The 24,321-nt window shown below is 38.7% G+C and overlaps 1 protein-coding gene across 1 annotated transcript; it reads left to right on the forward strand.

Annotated features, from left to right (window-relative positions):
• The first annotated feature begins 4,261 nt into the window (after window positions 1-4,261).
• LOC100889573 lies at window positions 4,262-20,023 on the forward strand. Its single transcript, XM_030993047.1, has 11 exons — window positions 4,262-7,695; window positions 8,295-8,371; window positions 9,703-9,853; window positions 11,030-11,190; window positions 11,685-11,836; window positions 12,915-12,995; window positions 13,661-13,772; window positions 14,720-14,925; window positions 16,315-16,431; window positions 17,688-17,798; window positions 18,166-20,023. The coding sequence occupies exons 1-11, from the start codon at window positions 5,061-5,063 to the stop codon at window positions 18,269-18,271; spliced, it is 3,909 nt and encodes a 1,302-aa protein (XP_030848907.1). The 5' UTR covers window positions 4,262-5,060; the 3' UTR covers window positions 18,272-20,023.
• The last annotated feature ends 4,298 nt before the right edge of the window (window positions 20,024-24,321 follow it).

The raw sequence follows: 24,321 nt of genomic DNA on the forward strand, positions 1-24,321 counted from the left end.
AATGTATATGTTTGTGTACATTTGTTTTCTTCTGTACTTTTCGTCTTGTTATGAAATACGTTTTGGTATTTCTAATGCAGGAGGACGGAGTCATTTGAAATAGAATTTAATATATATGACTATGCTGTATGTGGTTGGTATATACAATAAAAACATCAGAATAATACAAGCCATGTCAAGTTACTTTTATTTAGTCCATTATTCCATTATGTTTGCTATTTTATCTATCATTTTATTTATCATTTACTATGGGTGCTTTTATTGTATTTTTTTTTAAATTTTAAATTTTAAATTTATTTTTTCATTTATTTATTTATTTATTTATTATTTATTTATTTTTATTTTTGTTTTATTATTATTATTATTATTATTTTTTTATTTTTTTTTATTTATTTATTTATTTATTTATTTTTTTTTTTATTTTTTTTTTTTTTGGGGGGGGGGGGGGGGGGGGGTTGGGATGGCAGTCTGTAGTAGCACGTATCTCAAAATGGATATTTGGTTTGAGGGGGTAAATATACTAAATGTTACAATGAACAACCCCCCCCCCCCCCCCCCCCCCCCCCCTCTCGTTTAGCAAGGAGACTGTAACAAGAGGTATGTGAGAGGCAATTCTAATTAAGGTAGTATAACTACAAGGGGAAAAAAGAAGAAGGAAGGAAGAATTGGAGGGGAGGTAAGGAAGGAGAAGAAGAAGGTGAAAGAAGCATAAACAAAAGAAGAAGAAGGTGAAAGACGAAAAAGAATTTAGAAGAACAAAAAGAAGAATAAGAGGAAGAAGTATAGGTATGCATATAGTGAAGGAGGGAGGTGAATTGAATTCCATATAGTGAACATGGAAGCTATATTTACCTTTGGAAAATATAATGGATTTTTGGAGGTCAGGGCTAGAACTAGGCAAGCTTAAAAGAGACAAAATGCGGGTGAGCACAAATACAAGGACAAAGAATAAGAATTGAGACAATGAGATGATGGAGAACAAGAGAGAGAGAGAGAGAGAGAGAGAGAGAGAGAAGATCAAAGGAAGAGAATTTAATATGCATTTGCATGCTACAAATCCAGCAGTTTTATTACCGGTTTCAGTATCTGAAGAAATAAATTAAATGTATTTATCAACATACATTTATATCTAAAGAAATATATTGAAACCGGTAATAGTTCAGAATCAGATATTTTTGGAGCTGTTTATACACACACCTGTCACGTCAATCAATTAGTCTCGCATGCAATGCATTGTGGGAATGGACGACTATAACAACCGTCCAAACAATATATGGCGCCTGGCCCGTACATTAATTTTTCTTCGCCCATCATATCAACAGTCAAACATCTATTACGACTCTGCAGATGAATTAAATGGTAAGTGATGACATAAGTATTGTTCAGGCAACCCTAAGATCAATCAACTCGCGACGTGCTAGCGCTTGCTTGGACCTGATCAGTGATCTTACGGTGTCATTTTTGCTGTAGACTGACTGACTGCACTAGTGGTAGGGGAGCTCTCTGAGCTACGCCGCTACTCTCCCGCTGCTCTTTGGTCTGCGGGGGCGAAGCGGCCTAGCGCGGCGGAGCTAGCTGAGCTGAGCTGAGCACGCAAATACACTGCACTGGTACTACTATACTGGCCAGTAAAGCCGCCCCGTACGGCTATGGGTTTGGTGATTTTAGAAATATGATGTTGATAATGATATCACCAAGCCTTACTTAATACTTAATTGTCATGGATCTACCAGTATACAGACGTACAACGTCAGACTAGACCCTACAGTATTAATTGTGTGCATGGCCATGGCATGGGGTCGGGGTGAATTGTAGTAATAATGGTCTTGGCCAGTGGAGTCGTGGACAATGAATGAATGAATGATTGATTGGTGACAGGCCTGGTCAGGTCGCCCAGCCAGTCGCCTCTTAGGGTCTATACGTAGTCTCCCCGAAATTGTGTGGTCGGGTCGCCTATACAGACGGTCACACCCCAAGGCCAAGTACTACAAAGGCAGTTTAGAGATATGAGTGTGAGGTATTGTGAATGGATATTTGAAAGCGTGTTCACTCGTCACACAACATAACTCTTATTTATATTTTAGCTACGAGGAAAACAAGGTTGCACTGGCAATAAAATACATACAAGAAAGTATTCCCTTTTCGTTATGTTTATTGGGTACTGATGAGGCTGACGTACACTTGCAAAGTGTAGTCAAGCACAAGTCGATGAATCGGTATGAAAAATGCATAAATGGTAAATGTGAATATTGCACGGAGATTACATAATGATCAATGATGATAATGAACATGAATAAATGCGATGTACATAAATAGAGCTTACGACAATAGAAGAAATGAAGTCGAAAGTCCAATGAAGATGAAGAGAGTTGAGAACGAAGGAAGGGGCTCACGCGATGAAATGTGCGGAGGCTTGATGGCGGAAACGCGACTTCGTTGACGTGGTTGAAGAACCGTGAAGAACGCTATGTCGTCGCCGACGCTCGTGATGATGATGAATGTAGATGGAGCTCTCGGGCGAGAATAGAAGAGAAGAGAAGAGATGTGTGGCGCTCGATGACGAAAGCAGTGAGTCGCTTGATGTCGGAGGCCAAAGAAGAAAATGCAGACATCGATCAAAGCCGGTAGTTGTGCTGAGACGGTGAGTCGCTCGATTGATGAGCCGAACTTTGATGGTGAATGTTTAGATGAGCTGCGGTGAGTCGAGCTCAAGTGAGTGAAAGACTACCGGTGAAGAAACTGGCAGCTCCCAGCGGATAACCAAGCACCATATATGTCGGAACTAGATTTAACTGTTCCACTGGAAGACTGCAGCCCGATGAACACGGCAGGGAAAGTGAAGATGTGCCGATAGAGGTGATAGGCACAGTAGAAAACAAGCCCGGAGAAGAAATCATGCAGAAACGTGTTGACTCAACTGAGATGTAAGCAGGAGTTGTTGACTCGACCGAGGTGTAAGCGGGAGTGAAGAAAACCTCGTGGTGATGAAAATACGCGGGTGAACGATGCGCGGAACCACGATGCTCGATTGGAGGAATGAACACACGTGGTCCGAATAATGAATATAAATAAGTACCGTGATGGAAAAATACTGGTGACATGAATGTACGGTGAAAGTAGGGCGAATGTAAGAGCCGCTACAGCAGTATGCTAGCGCGGCAGTGCACCCAACGCGGGACCCGCTGTCTTTAGGGTCAGACGGGGCCCGGTGTGCTAGGGTTAGGGCTAGAGTAAGGGTAAGGTTAGGGTGACTTTGAACTTGTAAAAGACATCAAATTAAACAACACACTAGGGGGCGAAATGACCAAAAAAATTGGGGCGAGCGCGCGCTGACCGAGAATCCCAAAATCGCCAAAAAATAAATTGGGGCGACATGACCAATTGAGGGCAACTTTGTATTAAAGGGGGCGGGCTGACAATGGACAATGATTGATATATGCGTAAACAAAAAGTAAGAAATAGAATGTGAATTGTGATGGCCTAGAGATCTAGATCTGTATTTATATATTATTTGTCAAATTTGATCCATACAGAGTGAGTCAAAAAAAAGTTTACGCCTAGACAATTTGTAATTATTTTAAAAATCATCTATGAACAGTAAATTATTATACATCGTATGAAAGAGTGTTTTATTCCAAATCATTTAGTACCATTTTTGTGTGGTATGTGTTCACGCTTGGATGAACAGGAGGCATTGTTTGCGAGAGTGCAAAAATCGACTTGCGCCAAAGTTGCTTATGTGATGTTTGAATAAAACAATTTAGATTTGGGTATTAATTCGGTCTTTGCAGATCCAAATAACATCCCTAACAAAATTAATCATGCCACATATATTAAATATCGAATATCAAATATCAACAAACATTTGTGCGCGCCTGTGTGGGTGGTATGACTTTGCCCTTTGCAAAAAGCATATGCACTGCATTTCATTTGATAAATTGAATTCATTCTCGGAGACAAAAGTTTGTACATATATGTAATTCCCTTCCTTGTTTAATGTCTCTTTTCTCTTTTTGCATATTTTGCATATTTTTAGGAATAGGAGAGGTAACTGAATGGATTGAGCAATGGAGACATCAAGAACCAAGCTGAGGAGAGAAGTGAGGGAGAAGAGGCTAGCGTACTTTGAGAATCAGGGCTCAAGTTCTCATCCACCCAAACTTCAAGAGGAAGCAGTTTACCGAGCCAAGAGCCCGTCAAAGAATCCTTACAAAGATAAAACAAAAATAGGGAGGGATAAAAAAGATAGAAGTAGACACATTTACAGACAACAAATAACTCACGATAATGGAAGAGATGACAGATTAACAGCAAGTGGATTGAGTGTTAGGAGTGGCCGTCCATCTTCTGCACGATCAGGTGTCCCCAGACAAGGTCTCCGATATCCTCCAGGTCCTTCGGGCGATGACTGCGCAAATGTGACGCCTCTTAGACGAAAGAAGAACAGACCATCAAGTGCGGTTCCCTCTGCCCATGGCGACCAATACAGGTTAGACATTGCAGACAGTGCAAGGCTTACTGGATCTAATTTGAGGCCTTCTAGCGCCAAAGCGGGTGCCAGACCCAAGAGGCCTCAGAGGGATCCAACTACTGACCACGCTGTCCAGAGACCATCAACAGCCAGTGCGTACAGAAGTGATAATGAGAATGCTAGGAGACAGTCTGAATTTGCGGATTTTAGGAAAGAAACCCATGTGAGCTCACATTATGCTAAGAAAGAAACATCTGGGAGTAAGAGTAGGCTTAGTGACCGTGAATTGCAAGACTTCTTTAGATTACGTGAAATTCGGCAACAGTCTGGCAACGACCTGTCCCCATCTTCTAGTGAAGGTGGACAAGATGCAGGAGGGCCCAGGACGTACAATTTCTTTAGGAATGAAGCGAAGAGCCATCAAGTAGTACCAGAGAGCAGACCCTACAGGGATGATCCATATGGATCGAGGAGTAAGGCCAGCCTGGAGAATGGCATATCAAGGCGTGTCCGGTCACAGTTGGGTTCAAAGGTCGAAAGCGAGGCACTACAGGCATCCGAGTTTCACAGTGCGTACTCGGCAGAGAACATGCTCCAGTCCTTGCTTGGTAGCCGCAAGGTCAAAGCCAAACTGCACGACGAACTCCTGTCATCCTTTCTGGAAAATGATGGCTATGAGTCGATACTCACTCGTAAAAGGAATAGTTCTAGACCAAGAGATCAGATACTGAACCGGGGAGGACCAGACCTTAATGGAAACGAGGTGGAGATGGACAGTGCTCTGTTGAAGTTCCACCACACAACATCAGTAGAATTGGACAATGAACATGAAGAATGCACCGATGAAACGGAACAAGAGAAGGCATTGTCTTCAATTCCATCAGCATCAGATGATGTCTCTGCTTACTGGGCAACCCAGCAGGAGAAACAGGAAAATGTTAGGGTAGAGTCAATTCCTACTGATGGGAGGCGTGATATTGATGATCATGTAGCAACAAACAAGGATGAAGGGGAGGAGAGCGGGGTAGAGATGGACGATCTAAATTTTGATGTTGGTGCCTTGTGCAATGCTGCCAAGCAAGGAGATGACATACTGAGGCAATACATCCAGGGACTGACGGAGAAGGTCAAGGCAAAGAAAGGCAAAGAGAGTAATCCCAGCGAAAATGTTCTTGGAGAGGGTCCTACAAGAAGTTCTGGAAAGATTGATTCTCTGTTTGCTCCAAAGATGCCAGAGAGAAAGTTTGATGAGAAAACGACAGTTGCTTCTGTAAATGCAAAAGTGACAGTACCTCCAGCAGAGCAGAGTTATTCGGCTTTGTACAGTGAGAGTGACTATATGAAGAAGAAAGAAGTAGAACCCATATTTGTTGAAGACAAGGTAAACTTACAGAATGCCTCAAGGAATGGATTTGTGGAGATGGATCATGACCATCATTCTGATAATTCAGTGCCCTCCCCAGATCATGCTCCATATAAAAATCTGTTTGGTTCTGCCCAAGATTCTACAGGATATAGAGACACAGAACCATCAGTCAGCTTTGAAGCAACAAATGATTATCAAAAAGACAGTGTGAGTCTAGAAGATAAGGAAATGGAATTTGATCAGAGAGCATTTAATGTTCAAGAGAGCTTTCAGGATGATAATGCAAGTGTTGTTAGTAAGGTCAGAGAACCATCAGTAACTGCCGATCTTTTAGAAAAGCTTGGACTGTTCGATACCAACGATACATCCTTCACAAATCCTCAGAGAGGTCAGCTTGGAGGATCTTCGGTTCTGGTGAGTCATGGTGCTGATTCTTCAACTGATGATGCTGGCTTCAAGCTGGCCAATGGAACCTTGGATGATTCAGATCTTGGTCTTGAAACTTTCCGTCCGGACAGTCGGATCGTTTTGCCACTGGAGGAAGTGAGAGACTACACTTACAGCAAGGTGGGTGTTTTGACAACCAGCTATGTAGACTCTCCGGATCTCATTGAAGAAGTATTGGATATGCCCACAGCTTCAAGACCTGCAAGGTCCGAAACTGAAGCTTTAAGGAGAACCTATGATATGTCTGAAGAGCCATCCAAAGGTGATATTGCAGATCCCAACGTCAACACTCCGTTCCATTCCCAAATTCAGCGCTCCAAGTACGGTGTCTCATTCGTCTTTGATCCTCAAGACACAGGAAATGATGTAAATGGCGCCAACGCATACACTGCATTTGTACCGCAACCTAATCAAGGTCTAGGAAATTCCAAGCATGGTATTGCTTTTGAAGTGGACTTGACATCTGCCAGAAAGCAACCTAAACCGCCTCCATCCTCGAAGCCAAGCAACACTAGGTTGATGACACCGAGTAGGGGTTCTCCAAAGCTGAGTCGGAGCTCTCCACAGAAGTCAAGACCCAGGAAGAGTCCTAGGACTCCAGATGCCCACAGATATGAAGTCAGGAACTACCACGAGAAGGACAGAAGAATGAGGAAGCTTTCCTCACCTAGAGCTATAGCGTCACCAGTAAGCAATCTAGCATCTGAGTCCTCATCAACTGGTGACAACCAATCCTCTCTGAGACTAAGCTTACCGTCCAACATGGATACTGATAGACCTGGTGCTGAAGAAATCGTCCACCTTGGGGACAGTCTTGGTGATAGCCTTTTAGACGTTGAAGTTGGAGCCCCATTTAATCACTCGCCTAGGCGTGAAGCACCCTTGGAAGATGTGAATGAAGTCCTGGACAGAATTTCAAACTTCAACCCTCCTGCAGCGTCAAGAAGTGTGGCCCTCGAAAGCCAAGACACTGTGAGTGATATCATCGGACAGAACGGAGTAAACTTCACGGTGCGTCAAGACAGTAGAGACCCTCAAGACCGGAGACAGGATATCAACAAGGCAAGCAAACCCCGACCAAGCAGTGCAAACCCCAAGAAAACTGCCACCAAGAAACCAGGTAGCAATCGCCCCACCAGTGCCCATTCCAAGATGTACTCCTCCCCGGACAAGAGTTACGACAGGAAGTGGCCTCAGTCCAGCATGGCATGGATGACTCAACATAAACTCACTTCAAGTCTCATTGGAGGTGACCAATCCGCCAGTGACCTTTCAGCCTCAGGGTCAAAGGTCAAGATTAGCCAGTCAAGGGTCAACAGAGAGTTTGCTGGAAAGAGCAAGCCTCCGGTCGCAGTTCAGATGTCCAGGAGGGATGGCGAGTTCGTCACAGTAAGGTCATCTAAGTTATTTGGTAAGCAACATTGATGTGAGCAATATATACTGGTAGTTTATTATTCACACAGTAGAGTTACTAATTTGTACCTGTATGCGAACTCTATATATATATATATCCTGGTCTGTCATTTCATATGGTTGTAGTATAATACCTTGAAATGCATCTGACCAAGTTTCTAAATGTTTATTGTAGTTTAACAGCAAAATACTGGCACCATAATACTATTTTGTAGAGCAGAGAAAAGGAGGTTTTTTATAAATGTATTTTTTTCTATTTAAATATACAACTTCAATACATGGAGTATATCTCTGAATGATGGGAGGAAGAAAAGTAAATGGTTTGAATTTTCACAGCACAAAAAAAGGGGAAGGGGTAGGGGACGATACACATGTTTAGATTTGAATATCTCAAAGAAATAACCTCCAATTCTAAAAGAGAATATTGAAAGGAATATGAATACTTATAATGTAAATTGAATTATGCAGCTAAGAACTCAGAAATGATAGACCTTTCATGTACATGTAAGTAGTTAAAAATGTATTGTTTTCAATGTTTGCAAGTTTCTGTATCCCACTTTATACTTGCGATCATTTAATTTTTTTCTCTTTCTCTAGATGGAACCGTATCACGAGTGCTCGACGGAAGAGGATCTGTTGGCGTACCTCCGTTAACTTTACAACTCATTCAAGATGTGAGTAGCAATATAAATATGTAAACAAGCTCTAAAGAAGATATGTGTAAGACATGGTCATCACTGTGACATCACATATTAAAGCCTATATGCACTAGTTTGGCCAGGAGGGATTATACCTCCCTGCCTGGTCACTGACAGGTGGTTATCTCATCAAAGCATTGTTGGCTATACCGTGCATCCCCCAAAAAACTATACACTTTTGAAATGGCTGCTAAATAAAAAATATATGATTCTGGGGGGAAAGTTGTTTATGTATGGAAAGTCATAAACACAACTTTCATATGACACCAAAAAAGTCCCAAAATAATTCATGCTTGGGTGAGCACTGCTCACTTTTGTAAAGAGTATGAAAATTACGTTGCGCAGGATTAGCCTTCTAAGTTCAAATTTGTGAGAGGTAAATCCTTTGGAGCTTACAAAGTTGAGGGTGATATGATACATTCATGATTTGCTGAGTGAATTTCATGGTTTAAAAACCAAACTTTTATGCATGAGTGAACAGGAATTGCATTTTGTATTGTACATTGCAACTTTCCCTGGTAGACTCAGAATCTTGGACATTCCTTTTTTCAACAAACCGTATTTGAATCTTCAATTTACGTAATCCCTACCTGGGTATTAGGTAAATCAATGAGATGTTCAACTACGGTAATCTTACAATAATTGAAATGTGGGGTAAAGGTTTTTATTCAAAGTCACAGATGTAAAAAACTAACAGTTTGTAACATGGAAATTACAACATGTACGATCACCCCATGCTGACTAGCATGAACACACCACTGAGTCTACCAGGGAAAGTTACAATGCTACAATAAAAAGAGCAGGATTCCCCCGGAATCATATATTTTTTATTCGGCAGCCATATCAAAAGTGTATAGTTTTTTGGGGGGATGCACAGTATACAGGGCGCAAGTAGCTACAAGTAGTGCAGTCCCACTTTAAAGAATATTATACTTGCATCTCACTCCTAGATCATAGTCAAGTGATTGGTTGAATGCAGTCACTTGCTAGGTGTTATAGTTAAGTGGTTTAAGCACTTAACTTGAAATACAAAGGTCATGGTAACGATCCCCGACACAGTATGTGTGTCCTTTGACAAGGCCATAACCTACATTTGCCACCCCATACTCAGAGGAAGAAATGGGTACCGTATGCGGTACAAAGAATTTACTTTAATGCTTTAGCGCCTTATTGTGGCGGCTCGGATACAGCCGCGGTTATAATATGATACTTTGTATTAAGTGGTGTAGAATATATTCATATAGTAGCTGTGCTATATAAGTGGACCTATTATTATTCTTCTTTTTTTTTCCCTTTTTTTTGTTAAGAGTCCTAGAGGTTCTGAATCTCTGTCCATCTGGCAGCTGCTACCTGATGAGATTCTGCTACACATCTTCTCTTATCTTCCTCAACACAAGCTAGTCATGTGTGCCCTGACATGCCAACGCTTCCATAGGATTGCAATGGACGACTCTCTGTGTAAGTAATTGTATTCTCATTTCTCTGTCTGTCTCTCTCTCTCTCTCTCTCTCCTCTCTCTTTTTCTCTCCTCTCTTGCCCTCTCCCTCTCTCTTCTCTCTCTCTTTTATGTCTCTACTTTTCTCTTTTAGCCTTTGTCTATTTCACTTTTTGTCCATTTGCCTTTGAAACATGTATATATATATATATATATATATATATATCTCTGTTTCTATCATTGAGTATTAAACTCGATTCAAAGGAAAGGTCCTTTTTAGGTATTCAAGAGTTGTTCTACAGATGACAAAATGAAATTTCAAACCAAAGCTGCATCGACTGTTCTATACTGTATGCGAATGATTTTTGCCTGAGCTTTTCTGTTTGAATTTATATACAGTATTCTCATCGTATAATGTCTGAATAATCAGCCCCCAAAATTGATCTAATCACCCAAACTGTTTGTGGAGGAATGAAACCATAAAAAAGGGTTTCGGTAAATGTGATAATTTCTTTACCCAATTTCTTTACCAAAGCTTGGTTTACAATTTGTTATTGCAATAACCACAAGTCTGTAGTAGCTTCACTCAAAATACAGCGCCATCTCTCAAACTCAAGATTCTGCTTGGTGCCTTGTCTGCTCCAGACATTGGGGATCAAGGCTTTCCATCTAAGTCTATCTCTGGTTCTTTGTAATTTGAGGTTGCTTCTGTTACCAGTCAGCCCAATGAAAGTATCCATGTATAATGTATTTGATGCCATGTCTCCCTCAACTTCTCTTTCCCTCAATTTTTCCTGTCAGTATCCTGTTTTCTGTTTTCTGTGCTGGTGAATTGTCTTTCCCATCGGTTGCTGCAAAACTGTGGAACCAGCTACCTACTGCTGTGCAGACGGCCTCATCTGTTGACTACTTGGAGAAATTCCTCAAGTCACATCTATTCTGCTAGAAATTACCGTATTACCTGCCTACATATCATACTTAATGATTTCTGAGAAGTGACTAACTTTTGTTTATAAGTGGCCCAAACACTGTGGAGCGGTGTGTGCAGCGCTTTGTAACCGCAAGGAAAAGGCACTATATCAAATATCTCTTGGATCATTAGATTCTCTGCTCATAATACATGTATGCCCAATAAACTGAAGTTGTCTTTTTGAACTCAAGATAATGAGCTTCAAGTTATCTATTTTCCCCACTTACAGGGCGAACCATTAGATTGGAGAACAGAGATTTGACGGACTTCTATCTGACTTACATAGGAGAGAAGCACCCTGTCAGTCTGACGCTTCATAAGTGCCGCGGTAATCTCGTCACAGAGAATGGATTGCGCAATCTCTTCAGGTCATGTGCGGATTCATTGCAGGTGTGTATCTACAGAAGTCTTGAATCTGAACTCTATCTGGGTTGGCTTTAAAACAAATTGTTGAAGAAGATGTTTAGATTGAAAAAGGAAAAGGGCGAAAACAACAGCAATGTCAATAAAAAGGGGGTGAAAGTTGTGATGTAAAGAATAGAGAAAAGTGCTGAAATTACATACATTTTTTCTTAAGGTATTTGAATAGGAAATTGAATACCTTCACTTACACTTGATCACAACTTGATTTATTTTCATGCAGATGCATATACAACAAAGTGAAAGAAAATGGAGGTTATATATAACCGTTGGAAATGCAAGAACAACTAATGATTTCTTCATCAATTTGGCTGTTTGGAAGGATTATTTAGTAAATTGAATTTTCATTGTTTAACAATCATAAAGTTGTTTACCTTTGGGACTTTCGCCTACTCGTTGATGCAGGCATCTTCAGACTGACGTTTATCCATTTTGAAAACTTTTTCTTTATTTTTTGTTTTTAGGAGCTGAACGTTACAGGGTGCTCCAAGGGAGAGCTCCAGGGAGATTCCATCCTGCTCCATGTCTCCAGATGCTTCAACCTGATCTCCTTGGATACCAGCTGGTGTGCTGTCACTGACAACGGTCTCTCTGCTATCCTGGATGGATGCCCAAGGTAAGCAGGGGTCATGGGTCAGAGGTTATATACATGTAGGGTCAAAGTACCCCTAATTGTAAGACCGAATTCAGGAATATAATCTGATGTCCTTGGATACCAACTGGTGTGCTGTCACTGACAATGGTCTCACTACTATCCTGGATGGATGCCCAAGGTTAAGAAAGGGTCATGGATCAAGGGTCGTAGGGGTCAAGTTATTAGGTTAACGTCAATACTAATTGCAAGTCTGAGTGGAGGAATATTACCTAATCTCCTTGGATTCTAGCTGGTTTGCTGTAACTTACGATGGTCTCTCTGCTATACTAATTTAAGGTACTCTTTCTTGTATAGTTTGTCCTTTATACTAATAGCAAGTCCATGCTAATACCAATATGTCCTTAGCTCTTGGATGTTCTGACTTTCAATGGGCACTCCGCTACCCTGGATGGATGTCCAAGGTTAGCAGGGTCATGGGTCAGATGTCATAGGGGTCAAGGTATTCATGTATAAAGTTTATCATCAATACCTAAAATAAGCCTGGGTAGAGGAATAATTATGTTATCTCCTGGATGCTAGCTGTTTTGCTGTCTCTGACAACGGTCTCTCTGCTATACTGAATGGATGCCCTAGGCAGATAAACAAAGGTCATAGGTCAGAGGTCATGGGGTCAGAGTACCCTTATCAAAAGTCAAAATACAATCTGATCTCTTTGGATGCTAGCTGGTTTTCTGTCACTGACAATGGTCTCTCTGATATACTCTATGAATGTCCAAGGTAAAGCAAAGGTCAGAGGTCATAGGGTTCAATGTTTATTTAGTGTATATCATATCAGGGTCACAGTAGGTACAATTAATTTGGTAGTTCGGAATCTACTTTGAGAAAACAGGAAAACAAGCCTAGAAATTATGCTTATCATACAGACAATTTTTGAAAGTTTCAAATTTGATCTTGAAAATTGATTGAACATTCTAAAAATGAAATATTCATTCTGTGTTTGAACTTGATCCTAACCCAAACTACTGTAATGCCAGTAGTTAGTGCAAACAGTATTGCAGCAAATGAAATGATTTATTTTCTGTCTTTTCCCTGTTCACAGATTGGAGACTATTTGCTTGAATGGATGTCAGTCTGTATCAGATCAGTGCCTTCGTCAAATCGTCAACAAATATGGATCCAAGTAAGATATTTTATCTTTTATCATTGTTTTCATTCAGTGTGAAAAATTAATTTATCGGGAAAACAGAAGATGTGCCTTTTATTTTGCAGCGTCCAAGCAGATCTGCAAGCAACTTGATTTAAAAATCGATGTGGGGAATCTTCTAAGAAAATGCACACAAGATGGCGCTAGACTTCATACGTTTGCCACCACTTGCTCATGTCTACATGTATTTGTTGTGGAGCAAATTTCTGTGCCCTAAAGCAAGTAAAGCCAGAGACAGATTTTTCTTTGCAGTTTACATCTACAAAAAATTGCTAACCTTGTTTGGTCAATGTCATGGATGTGATAAAGTATTGGTAAAAATTAAAAGATAATAAAACAAAAATGTTTGATAAAATAGATCTACACCCAACATGTGATTTTATTCAGCTCTTGTGAGATTGGAAGAGATTGCAGGATTCCTTTATTTTTTTTATTTTTTTTTCCTTACTTATACTGCTTCTACTGATCATGTTTTATTAAATTTGTCTGGTTTTGGAGGTTATAGGGAAAGCAAAACAGAAATACAGTACATTAACTTAATCACAAAAATCAATTAAATTTGACATCATTGCTCATTTTCTTTCAATGATTATTCAATTAATGAGATTATGCATGCATTCTTTCTTGCTATTTTCCTGCAGTCTGGAGGTATTGGAGTTGTGTGGATGTTTCAATCTCTCTCCTCAGACCCTGACACATCTTGCTGACACAAGCAACCATCTTAGGACTCTTAACATCGCTCAATGCTACAAGGTATGATAATCCAAAATACTAATTTCATTTGGTCAGTATTTTCTGGTATTTTGTTTGTTCTTTTCATACCCATCACACAATTTGAGTCTGTTTCCATGTGCAGAAGGCCATAATTTGCTGACACCAGACTTGGTGGAAATACAGTCAATGTGTTAACAAGTCTGCACACAGCGAACCTGTAGGTCCTTCAAGAAATACCCTTTTCGTCTCTCAGGGAGTCTTGGGGTGAGGGAAAAGTGAGATAATGACTCTACCTTGTGGAGGAATGGATGAGGAAATACAAAGCATTACATAAGGCATTTTGGACGTAAAACTGAAGGCTAAACCTGGTGATTGACAACACCTGCTATAAGGTAAACACCTGAACGGTGTCGAATTTCCCATGAGAGCCGACTACTATGCGTCTTTAATTTATACTCCTCTCTGTTTTCCAGATGTATGTTATACACTACATGCTTAAAGATAAAGACCAGATAATCATATTGCATTATTAGCAAGTAAAATTACATTTTAAAATCAATTTAAAGGTAAAGGCCAGTAATGGTCATGCGATTGCATTGTGAAAGAAACATTGTGGAACCGACCAGAAAAGGTTGATCATCTAGCATATAAGTATTGGTGTGTACCGCAAGGTTCTGGAATCATCAAAATGATAATAAATTTGGCCCAGTCTTCGTACAGTTACAAGCACTGTACACAGAAAGATGTATATGGGACTACGCACACGTGCGTTTATATCTCACACACCAATAGATAAACTAATTTACCAAATATATCAATTAGTAGGCGGTTTCCCGGGAATTTTTTTTATCATCATGAATTAGTCAAAACATATTCTTTCACATGATTGGTAATAAGAGCTTCCATTTCATTTTTTGAAATTGGGGCGTCTCCAATACTGGTCTTTACCTTTAACTCTGAAATCATTTCATTTTACATATTGGCAGATCACTGATGAGTGTGTTGCTTCAGTCGCGCCCAAGTTCCAATCCCTACAACATTGGCAGCTCAAGGGCGTCAAGGAGCTGAGAGACTCTGCTGTCAAGAAGATCGCCAGGCACTGCAAGAAGCTCAGAACCCTGTCCATTGCATCCTGTCCACATGTCACTGATGTCTCCTTGATTGAGATCGCTACGTACCTGAATAGTATAAGGTAAGGAGGCTGTACAACACTTACTTCTGTGTTCGTAATGTAATCCAATTTTTTGTTAAGTGCCTTGTTACAAATTATTTCATTAACCTGTTACAAATAATAGTATTTCAATAGTCAGAATGTGAATTGCATATATGACGTGTTGATAGGTAGGACCAGCCATTATTTTTGTCCGAACTAGCAACAATTAAACGTGGATCCAACACTATAAATAACCAAAATGCTACCCCTGACTGAAAGCCTATACTTTTAAATAATAATTTGGATTTATGTAGCGCTTAGTTCGAAATATCGTCTCTAAGTGCTTTACAGATAATATTACCCCGGCCGTTGGATCCATTCATGCACAATGTGCACCATCTCCACTCCTAGAGGGGTATTCCTTCCATCTGGTCACCGTGAGAAAATACATGGATGATTTTGTCATCCTACCGTGTCCCCATTTCTCTCTTTGGTATGGAGGGGCAAATGTAGATTGATGCCTTGCTAGATGACATTAGTGCCGTGTCAGGGATTGAACCCACGACCTTTGCATTTCAAGTAAAGTGCTTAATCGCTCAACTACAACATTTTCAACACTTATCAAATTCCTTAACTTCAACCTTAGACCCAACGCTATACCTAACACTGACTCTAAGCATCACCAAAAACCCAATGGAGACCCTTTCCATAATCCTTTACTTTTGATGAATTAAAGCCTGGAGCTATTGATACCGAAGCAAATGTTGGGGCACTAGAATGAGATTGCAAAATATATCACCAATGTCTCACTAATTGAGATTGCTACATACCTGAATAGCATAGGGTTACCTACCTAGCTGCCTGGCTGCATCCATCATTAGCTGGTGATTGGCAACCACATCTGGGGAGTGTTTCACAAAGACTAAGATCGACTTTAAGTAGAACTTAACTATGGCAGGCCGTTCACACCACTGTTTGCTCTCACCATTCACGATCTTTAGATAATATTTTTTGCTTCCATAATGAATGATCAAATAATGTAAATTCTGTAGATTTGTGACCATGATTAATTTTGTACGTCCCTTGAGAGATCAATGCCAGTAAATGGTTAGAGCAAACAGTGGCATGAACAGCCTGCCATAGTTAAGTCCAACTTAAAGTCGATCTTAGTCTTTGTGAGACACCCCCTTGCACTCCTTCTGATCACTTCCCTCCACTTCTGTCTGTTTCTGTGTATGTGAGGCCAGTCCATTCCTTAATGTTGTCAGACCACTGCTTTTTCTGTCAGCCTCTTCTTGTCTTTCCTTTCATTTGACTTTCTATTAGTGTGCTGCTATGGGGCTCCCACTATGTTCTTTCCAGATCGATTCTTTCATCTTAGTTTTAGTCATAATATGAATTTTTTTCAATTCTTTTTGTTCTCAATAGGAGCCTGGATGCTTCTGGTTGCCGTAAGATCGGGAACGAAGGGATGCGTTGCCTAGCAACATGCTGTCCATACTTGGAGAAGGTTGGACTAAGCTCAACATCAGTCACGCACAAGAGGTATGATTTATATACTCGAGCTTATGGCATCAAATTGTTAATGATAAGAAAACCTCTAGTTGACTTATTTTGGTCCTATTTTTTGTATTGCTAGTTTTTGACATGTATATATGTTTAAAAGTGTTATCTATTTTGCCCAACATGTAAACCTGAATATTCCAGCCATGGCTGTCTTTCATGTAAAATTGTATTTGTATGAACCATGTTTGTGCAATAATAAAAAAACATTTCTGAATTGAATTGAATGAATTGAATTTGGAAGTAATTTCTTTTATCTGCCATCATCAGTCAGTAGTACATAGCAGGTTTTTCTTTAAACAAGAAACACAAAAGAAAAAAATCATACTGTACAATTTTTCTTAATTCATTCGTTGACTAAGGGAGAGAACCTGGTGCTTTATAAATCCAGTTATCATTTTGTTTATTGAAGGCCTGTGTATGTTAGAGCTGACATGTTCATGGATTTAATTTTCTTTCTCCTATGCCTCAAGCTGTAGTGACTTGGAACACTTCCTTAACATATAATGATAATGATATAAATAATTAAAGTTCATGTATAACACTCATGTTTGTTAGACTGGACACTCCTGGCACTCCTTGATTATTACCCCAGCCTTAGCATGACTGATAATATGGCACACTAGCACTTTTTGGAATTAATTCACGACAGGTACCCATTTACCTCACCCGTGTGGAGTTTGTCAAACATAGATTAATGCCTTGACAAAGGACATTCATACTGAGACAGGGATTCGAACCTGATCCCCTGTGGTTCACAATTCTGTGACATGTCCACTAGACCACAACACCTCTACATAACATTTGACAGGTGCTCAACCAGTCAATTCATGATTAGGATTTACATGACTTGAAAACAATATCAGTCACAAGTCTTGAATTGTTATATCTTTATTTATTTATTTTTATTTTATTTATTTATTTATTCTCCACTCATGGGATGGATTGCCCTTGTCAGCTATAAGCTGTTTTTCAAAGGGGTCCAAGTTTCAAAGGGGTCCAAGAGGTGCAATAGCTCAGTTGGTAGGGCAGTGGTCTCGTTATCCGGTGACCCGGATTTAAAACCAAGGCGATGTGCTAATGCCCTTTGGTAAGGCATTAATCCTCATTACCAGGTCCCTCGGAGAGGACCAAAAGCCGCTGGTCTTCTGGTTGCTTAATAACAAGCATTTATGCTTTGTTAGCAGTCAGATAAAATAACCATCACTAATTACTAATTACATGTGTTTTCCTTTCAGTGTGTCCTCCTTAGCCAGTTATGCCAGTCAAACCCTCATGGAGCTGAAGCTGAATTGCTGTAGAGAGATCACAGAGGCAAGCATAATACGACTACTCAAGCATTGCAAGAAGTAAGTAAAATGGTCCTTGTATGGCTGCCAATCACTGTGGTCCACAAACAAAAGTTCAGGCATTTAAAATCAGAATGTGGAAAGAATAAAAACTTATTTATGCAAAAGTTTCTGATTTGTACCTAGATATTATGGGCTTTTTTCTGAAATTGTATTTACTCCTGGTTGAAGAAAGATTGCTTGACTTCACCATGAATGTACATGTATATGATGGTATGCGATTGTTCATGGCAACTACCCCATAAATACATATTTCTTGGGGTTATTTCCTAGTACTTTGCATTGGAATATTTTGTTATATTTTGAAGATGTAAATTAACTGAAAATATATCTTAGTCATAATTGTTGTGTATCTTTGTATTGGCAGGCTCAAGACTCTTCATCTGTATGGAGTGAAAGGTCTGAGGAACCTGGGTATACTCAAGGTACAGTACCCATGCATAGAGTACCTAGAGAAGGTGAGGGCCCCTTAGTTACATCTTCAAGCACTGTGTGTGTATTGGGTTTTTACAGACGTGTATCAAGCAGGTATGAATTTTTACATCTGGGGACCGACCTTTAACGTCACCATCCGAAAGACATGACTCAGTTTCGAACCAGGGTTGCCTGAGCCAGTTTGTAGGGGAAGATAGAGAGCTGACTAACTCACACCTCCGTAAAGCACCTCGATGGCGACAAGGACATGTACCCTGTTAGCCATTTTGAACGAGACAAAGTGAGACCGATTCAAGTCACATCATCAAGTATCTTTCGAGCTACCAGTACCTACAAATAGTCACAAGTTTTTTGCTAGCCACCTCGCCATAGAAAATGTTCCAAAAGGTGAAGAATTTAGGAATGTAAGGATGCAGATAGTTCAGTATCCTTTTATAGAGTACCTTGAAAAGGTCAGACAGACTTAGTCGCATTGTAAAGCACCTCGATAGCCACAAATACATGTACCCTGTTAGCCACTATTAACTAGAGCAAGTGAGACTGATTCAAGTCACATCATCAAGTATCTTTTGAGCTACCGGTAACTACAAAGAGTCATGAGTTATTTGATATCCACCGATCCATAGATAATGTACCCAAAGGTGAAGGACTTTGAAATGTAAGGATACTGAAAGCACTATATCCTGTCATAGAGTACCTGAAAACTCATAAAAAGTCATAAAGAAGTAGTCACTTCACCTAGCTGGAAGGTATCCTTATTTATCCAGTACCTTGGTGGCTGAAAATTCCTTGTTAGCTAACAGCACTTATTAACTAGTATGTCTGTATTCCTTGCTATTCTTTTTTTTTGGTAGTACCATTCATCTTAATTATTTGGAAATGACTTTGTTGGGCTAATCATTCCATTTGTAATGCATGGTGGATCAATTAGTTTGGACCAAATGTTTACTACAAAATGTAGACATACATTCATGTACAGGTTGACAATTTGCTGATGCGCCTTGATGATTCTTAATTTTTCCTGCCAAAAGATATTTAGGAGTCTGCAAATATAGAGATAATATACTACAGTTTACTTTTTTGTAACACTACCATTTTTGTAATGACAGTTTTTCTATTTACACTTTTTGATGAATGGAAATGTATTTTTTAAATTTCAATGTATATCATCATTATAATGAAAAAAATTATAATATATTGTATGCACTACATAGATGTTTTATATTAATTAAAATGTATGTAGTATATACCTGTATGTGTAATTTAAAAGGGAAATACAACCTTATTAGCAAGTTCTCTGAAAGAAAGCAGTAAAATGAGAGACAAAGGCTGATGATAGTTTGAATGAAGTCAAACAGTCAAGCATTTAACAAATCTCTGAGTTTTCTTAATTAAGTTGTAATCACTATACATAATTTTTACTTGGTATAGACTTCATTCATTTTGAAGATGCTTTCCATGATATATTTTGAATAATGCCTCGAGTGAAAAGACAGTTAGGAGTTAACGAGAAAGATATTAATGATATTAATAATATTTTAGTGAACAAAAGCAGGAGAGTTGTCCTTGAATACGCCGTAATCTACTGGCCTAATTGCAAATGTTGGTTTCGCATTGATTTTGTGATCTCATCTTTCAAAACATAACTTCTTATTTGTCCAATTCCTGTTTCTGTGATTTTTTTCCTGCTATCACACGAATCCCCTTATTACAAAGGGTGGATAACCCTTGAAGTGTGTCATTGTATTCAAGACAAATTATTATGAAGTATGATTGAGTATTTTCCATGTTTTGTTTCTTTGTCATCATGTTAAGTCTGAAATTAAAAATTGTCTTTCAACTGTACAATAGAATTCATTTTATCAAAGATATGTATAGCTTTTAGACGATATGCGTGTAAATCAATTATGGCAGTTAAAATGTTATCCTCTTACCACTAGTTTACTGTACAAAGAGAGGAAGCAGTGTCTTAAAATGGAGGTCTAAAAATCTGTCTTGCATGAATTGAATATTATGTTATTGTTATTATCATTAGGTGAAATCACCTTTCAATTTAAGTCTTTCATTGTGTGTGATCATTTCTAATGTTTGGTGTGTTTGTGTGTTTTCTACTGTGCAATCTACACTGTGATTTAAGCTATGCAAATGAAATAATGTAATTATTCTGGTGATCATATTTGTATGCATATTCTTATATTTTAACTTGTTTTTTATTTTCTTAATTATTTGTCATCATAATTTTTTTTTTTTTTTTGGGGGGGGATAGATATATTTTGTTTCTTTTGGTTTAGTTTCTAATATTTTCATTGATATAAGTATTTCTGGATTATTTTTTTTTTCCTCAAATTTGTTTCTTCTTTTCTGGATCTATTTTTTGATGTGTAAACATATTTAGCTGATAGCGTCTACCCCTGAAATAGAAAGATATGTTCATTGATTTGTTTATTCTGCATTTTGTTATTTGTTGTAATTTCTAACTCAGAGCAAACTGTGGGGTAATCTAGAGAGGTGTCGGGGAGATATCTTATGGTAAAAGTGTATATGGCATAAAGGGGAAAAATTTTGGGTATACTTGCCAAAATTGAAGTTAACTCATTTTAGGTTTCTTCTGTTTTGTATAATTAGCAAAATTTTAACTCTTGAAACATTTATTTTGTTCTGTTTTAAAATCAGTGATTGACTCTAACGTGCGTAAAAAAAAAAGATTGATTTTATAAAACATTATTTACATTAATAAGTATCTTTCTAAAAACCTGCATTTGCAATATAATATTTTTCTATGGTTTTGTGTTAAGGTAGTTTTGGTGGCTTTTGCATTGTCGATTATTTTATTAGATGTGAAAACCTGAATGGTAAAGGTAAATTTCGATTTTTCTTTTATAAATCAAATTATTTTGAAAGGGCCTTCTTAAAGTCAGTGACAGAACACTAAAATATGTACTGTTTATTTTTTCATCATCATCAAAACTAAATTACCTCTTTGTGTATTTTCTACTGGTGTTTTTATTTTTTGTGAATCAGAATTTGATCATGAATCATTTAAAATGATTGAATAAAGCAAAACATTTAATAAAAAATGATGAAAACTATATATTTTGTCTTTCTTTATTGGACTGTAATGGTTGACTGGATGATGTTCTTAGTTTCGGGGGGGGGGGGGGGGTAGTGGTTAGCACTATTTTTTTTTTTTTTTTTTTTTTTGTGCTCCCGAAAATTTGGGGAGGGGTAGGGAGCACATTTTTTTTTTGTCCTTGAAATTTAAAAGTTTGCACCCCCCAAAAAGGTAAAAATCACATGTTTTTACATGATTTTTTTTCTCAAGGGGGGGGGGGGGGGGCGGGCCCCCCCCCCCTCCCCCTGGATCCACTACTGCCCCCCCCCCCCAATCCCCAATCTTATCCCACTTTCTATTCCTATTTCATTCCCATTCATATACTTTATATCGCAATTTCATTGAGCCATTCTTTGCTCAGTATAATCGCAAAATGTCTTAACTAAATCTTGATATTGGGCAAGAAACGTAAACACCAGCCCCTCCCCCCCCCCCCCCCCCCCCTCCCTGCTGAATTTGTATCTGTTCGTCTTATGAGTAAACACATCGGATCGGACGTGATTAGAATGTTAAGGTACGCAGAGAATGCCAGTTATAAAATACAAGTCATTTGTATTCAACATGGCCACTTCCTGTATTCCCAGTGACGTCACAATCATCTCCTCACAGCGCCATCCAAAAGTGAAGTTTCGAATCCTTAGAATTTCACTCTGTTTACCAGTAGCGGTTCGAGGGGGGGGGGGGGGGGGGGTCTTGGAACCTCAATTACCCCTTCACCCGAAACAAGTATTGGTTTCGTATGACTTAAAGCGAGGAACATGTAGTTAATGTGTGAGAGATCTTCCAAGCTCCCCCCCCCCCCCCCCGGCCCCACAAAATATCAAATTTATGGAATCGCAGCTGCTAGTTAGTTAATATTCAAGAGTCGGTTCGTATTTACAGAAAATCAATGATATTTCCCAAATTTCTTTTCATGGAATCACTGTATACAATGATTTATTCTAAAGATGAATTTGATATCTTCCCCGAACAGAATTGTTCATTTGTATGAGTTGAAAAACAAGTGCTTTCAATCACCAGAATTGTATAATCTTCAATTGCATGACCAACATGCTTTATGTAGTGCTCTGCATTTACCTCCAATCATCCCACATGGAAAATTCTCTATCTTACATTACCACCAATCAAAGAGTTTCCGATAGACTGGGGGGGGGGGTATAAATTGATAGGCCTACGGGTTTACTGTGTGCATATACTCGTACACACATTCATGGTATTTCCAGTTCCACCAAGTATGGTGTCAAAGAATTATGACCTCGGCTGCACAGGGAAACTGAAGACCGTCTTTCTTTTCATTGCTTTCAATATATTAAGCAGAAAAATCAGACAAACCTATCAAAAAAAAATTGAGCAAAATCGGAGAAGTAATGAAAAAAGTATTGAATTTGTAATGACATGAACAACTTTGAAAATCACAAGACAAATTGGCAACTCACTCCTGAGTTCACAACCCTTCAAAGAGTAGATGATGCAATCCAATACACATCAATGCATGTTTGTCGCTTAATCCTTCGCGAACCCTTCAGTCTGGCTCTAAGCTAGTTAAGTCTGCCTAGAGAGAACAAGTGCATGGTTTCCGATTTCGTTTTGTATCTAAAAACAAGGTCTGTTCACACACGGAATTATATCTTAGCCCAATCGTGTCTACTCTGACATTTACTCGTACTATAATATTATTTGCCGGGCTTTATTTCCTTAAAGACGTGGGTTTAATGAGTCTTTGTTTAGTGTACTAATATTTATAATTCTTTATTTCTAATTCGATAATACAAATGTTAATGTTTTCATTCTACTTGTTCTTATTTAACGTATTGTTGATTCATTTCAATTTCTCTCCCTTTTTATAGCATATCTATTTCTGCGTTTATTTAAAAATCAAATATAAAATATTCAAACAAAATGAAAAAGCATACAATATCATTGGTTTACATAAACTGTGACACTTAAAATACACAAAATAAAAGATTGAGAACTTGAAAGTATGGAATTCAATTAATCAAACATCAGGAAATGCAAAGGCAACCTATCCCTACTTATCCATTGCTTTGGGCTTCAACGTCTACAGAACAAGATTAATAGTTGTGAAGATAATCCAGATTTTAAGGATTGGTTCTCCATTTCCCGTCAAATTGTAAAATGATACCGATAGAATATACAAATGTTTACAATAGACCAGTTCACGGTTAGCACATTACTGCAATGACCCCGAATATCCACAGATCTTAAAACCATGAAGAGGTCCCACTTTGTACATTTTGAAATAATCACTCCTACAGCGATGGAGGTGCTATATAGAAATAGCCTTTGTTTCCCCTTTTCAAAGAATACTTCCACCTGTGTATCATGGAGTGCACTGAATGTGCATGAATGTATAATGTTACATAACTTTCATGAGCACGAATCCAGTATTTCGTCTCCGTTAATTTCAAAATTTGTTCTGCAATGACCTTTATCTGCTCATGCTCAGACTGCAACCGTGAACTGGCTTATTGAGTTCTGTTATGATCAGCCCTGGTTATGATGCTGTGTGAACGCGCCGTATTATGTAAACGAATGGCGACGGACGTGACTGCCAACTTGAAATACATCTTGAGATTGAGGTCACGTGACTGGGTTGAATACTCTTCCTCATCTCGAGATGCCAAGGGATATTATATATTCTCTTTTGAATAATGCAATGATGACTAGACCGTTATAATACTCGACTTTTTTATGTCGCGGAATACTAGTAGCTAGATGATAATATTCATAGATTTTGCTTGACCATTATGAGTCATCCTTGGCTGACAGAGTTACAGGATGATGTGTACGTGTTAAACTGATCTCTAAGATGTATGCTATATAATCATAATGATAAATCCATTCACATATTTCTTTGAAATGGTCAAGGATATTTCTTGAATGATCAGTTATTTCACGAGGATACCAATTAATTTGTATTATAACTTGTATTAAGGCGCTGAGAGTATATATGAC

The sequence above is a fragment of the Strongylocentrotus purpuratus genome, unplaced genomic scaffold (assembly GCF_000002235.5).
Source record: "Strongylocentrotus purpuratus isolate Spur 01 unplaced genomic scaffold, Spur_5.0 spur5_scaffold_20, whole genome shotgun sequence".
Lineage (NCBI taxonomy): Eukaryota > Metazoa > Echinodermata > Echinoidea > Camarodonta > Strongylocentrotidae > Strongylocentrotus > Strongylocentrotus purpuratus.

Excerpts from the sequence above, each read along its gene's own strand:
- LOC100889573 (XM_030993047.1), top strand. The coding sequence starts at position 5,061 with ATGCTCCAGTCCTTGCTTGGTAGCCGCAAGGTCAAAGCCAAACTGCAC. Across the intron at positions 12,996-13,660 it reads GTCAACAAATATGGATCCAA|TCTGGAGGTATTGGAGTTGT; the intron begins GTAAGATATTTT and ends ATTTTCCTGCAG. Across the intron at positions 17,799-18,165 it reads CTACTCAAGCATTGCAAGAA|GCTCAAGACTCTTCATCTGT; the intron begins GTAAGTAAAATG and ends TTGTATTGGCAG.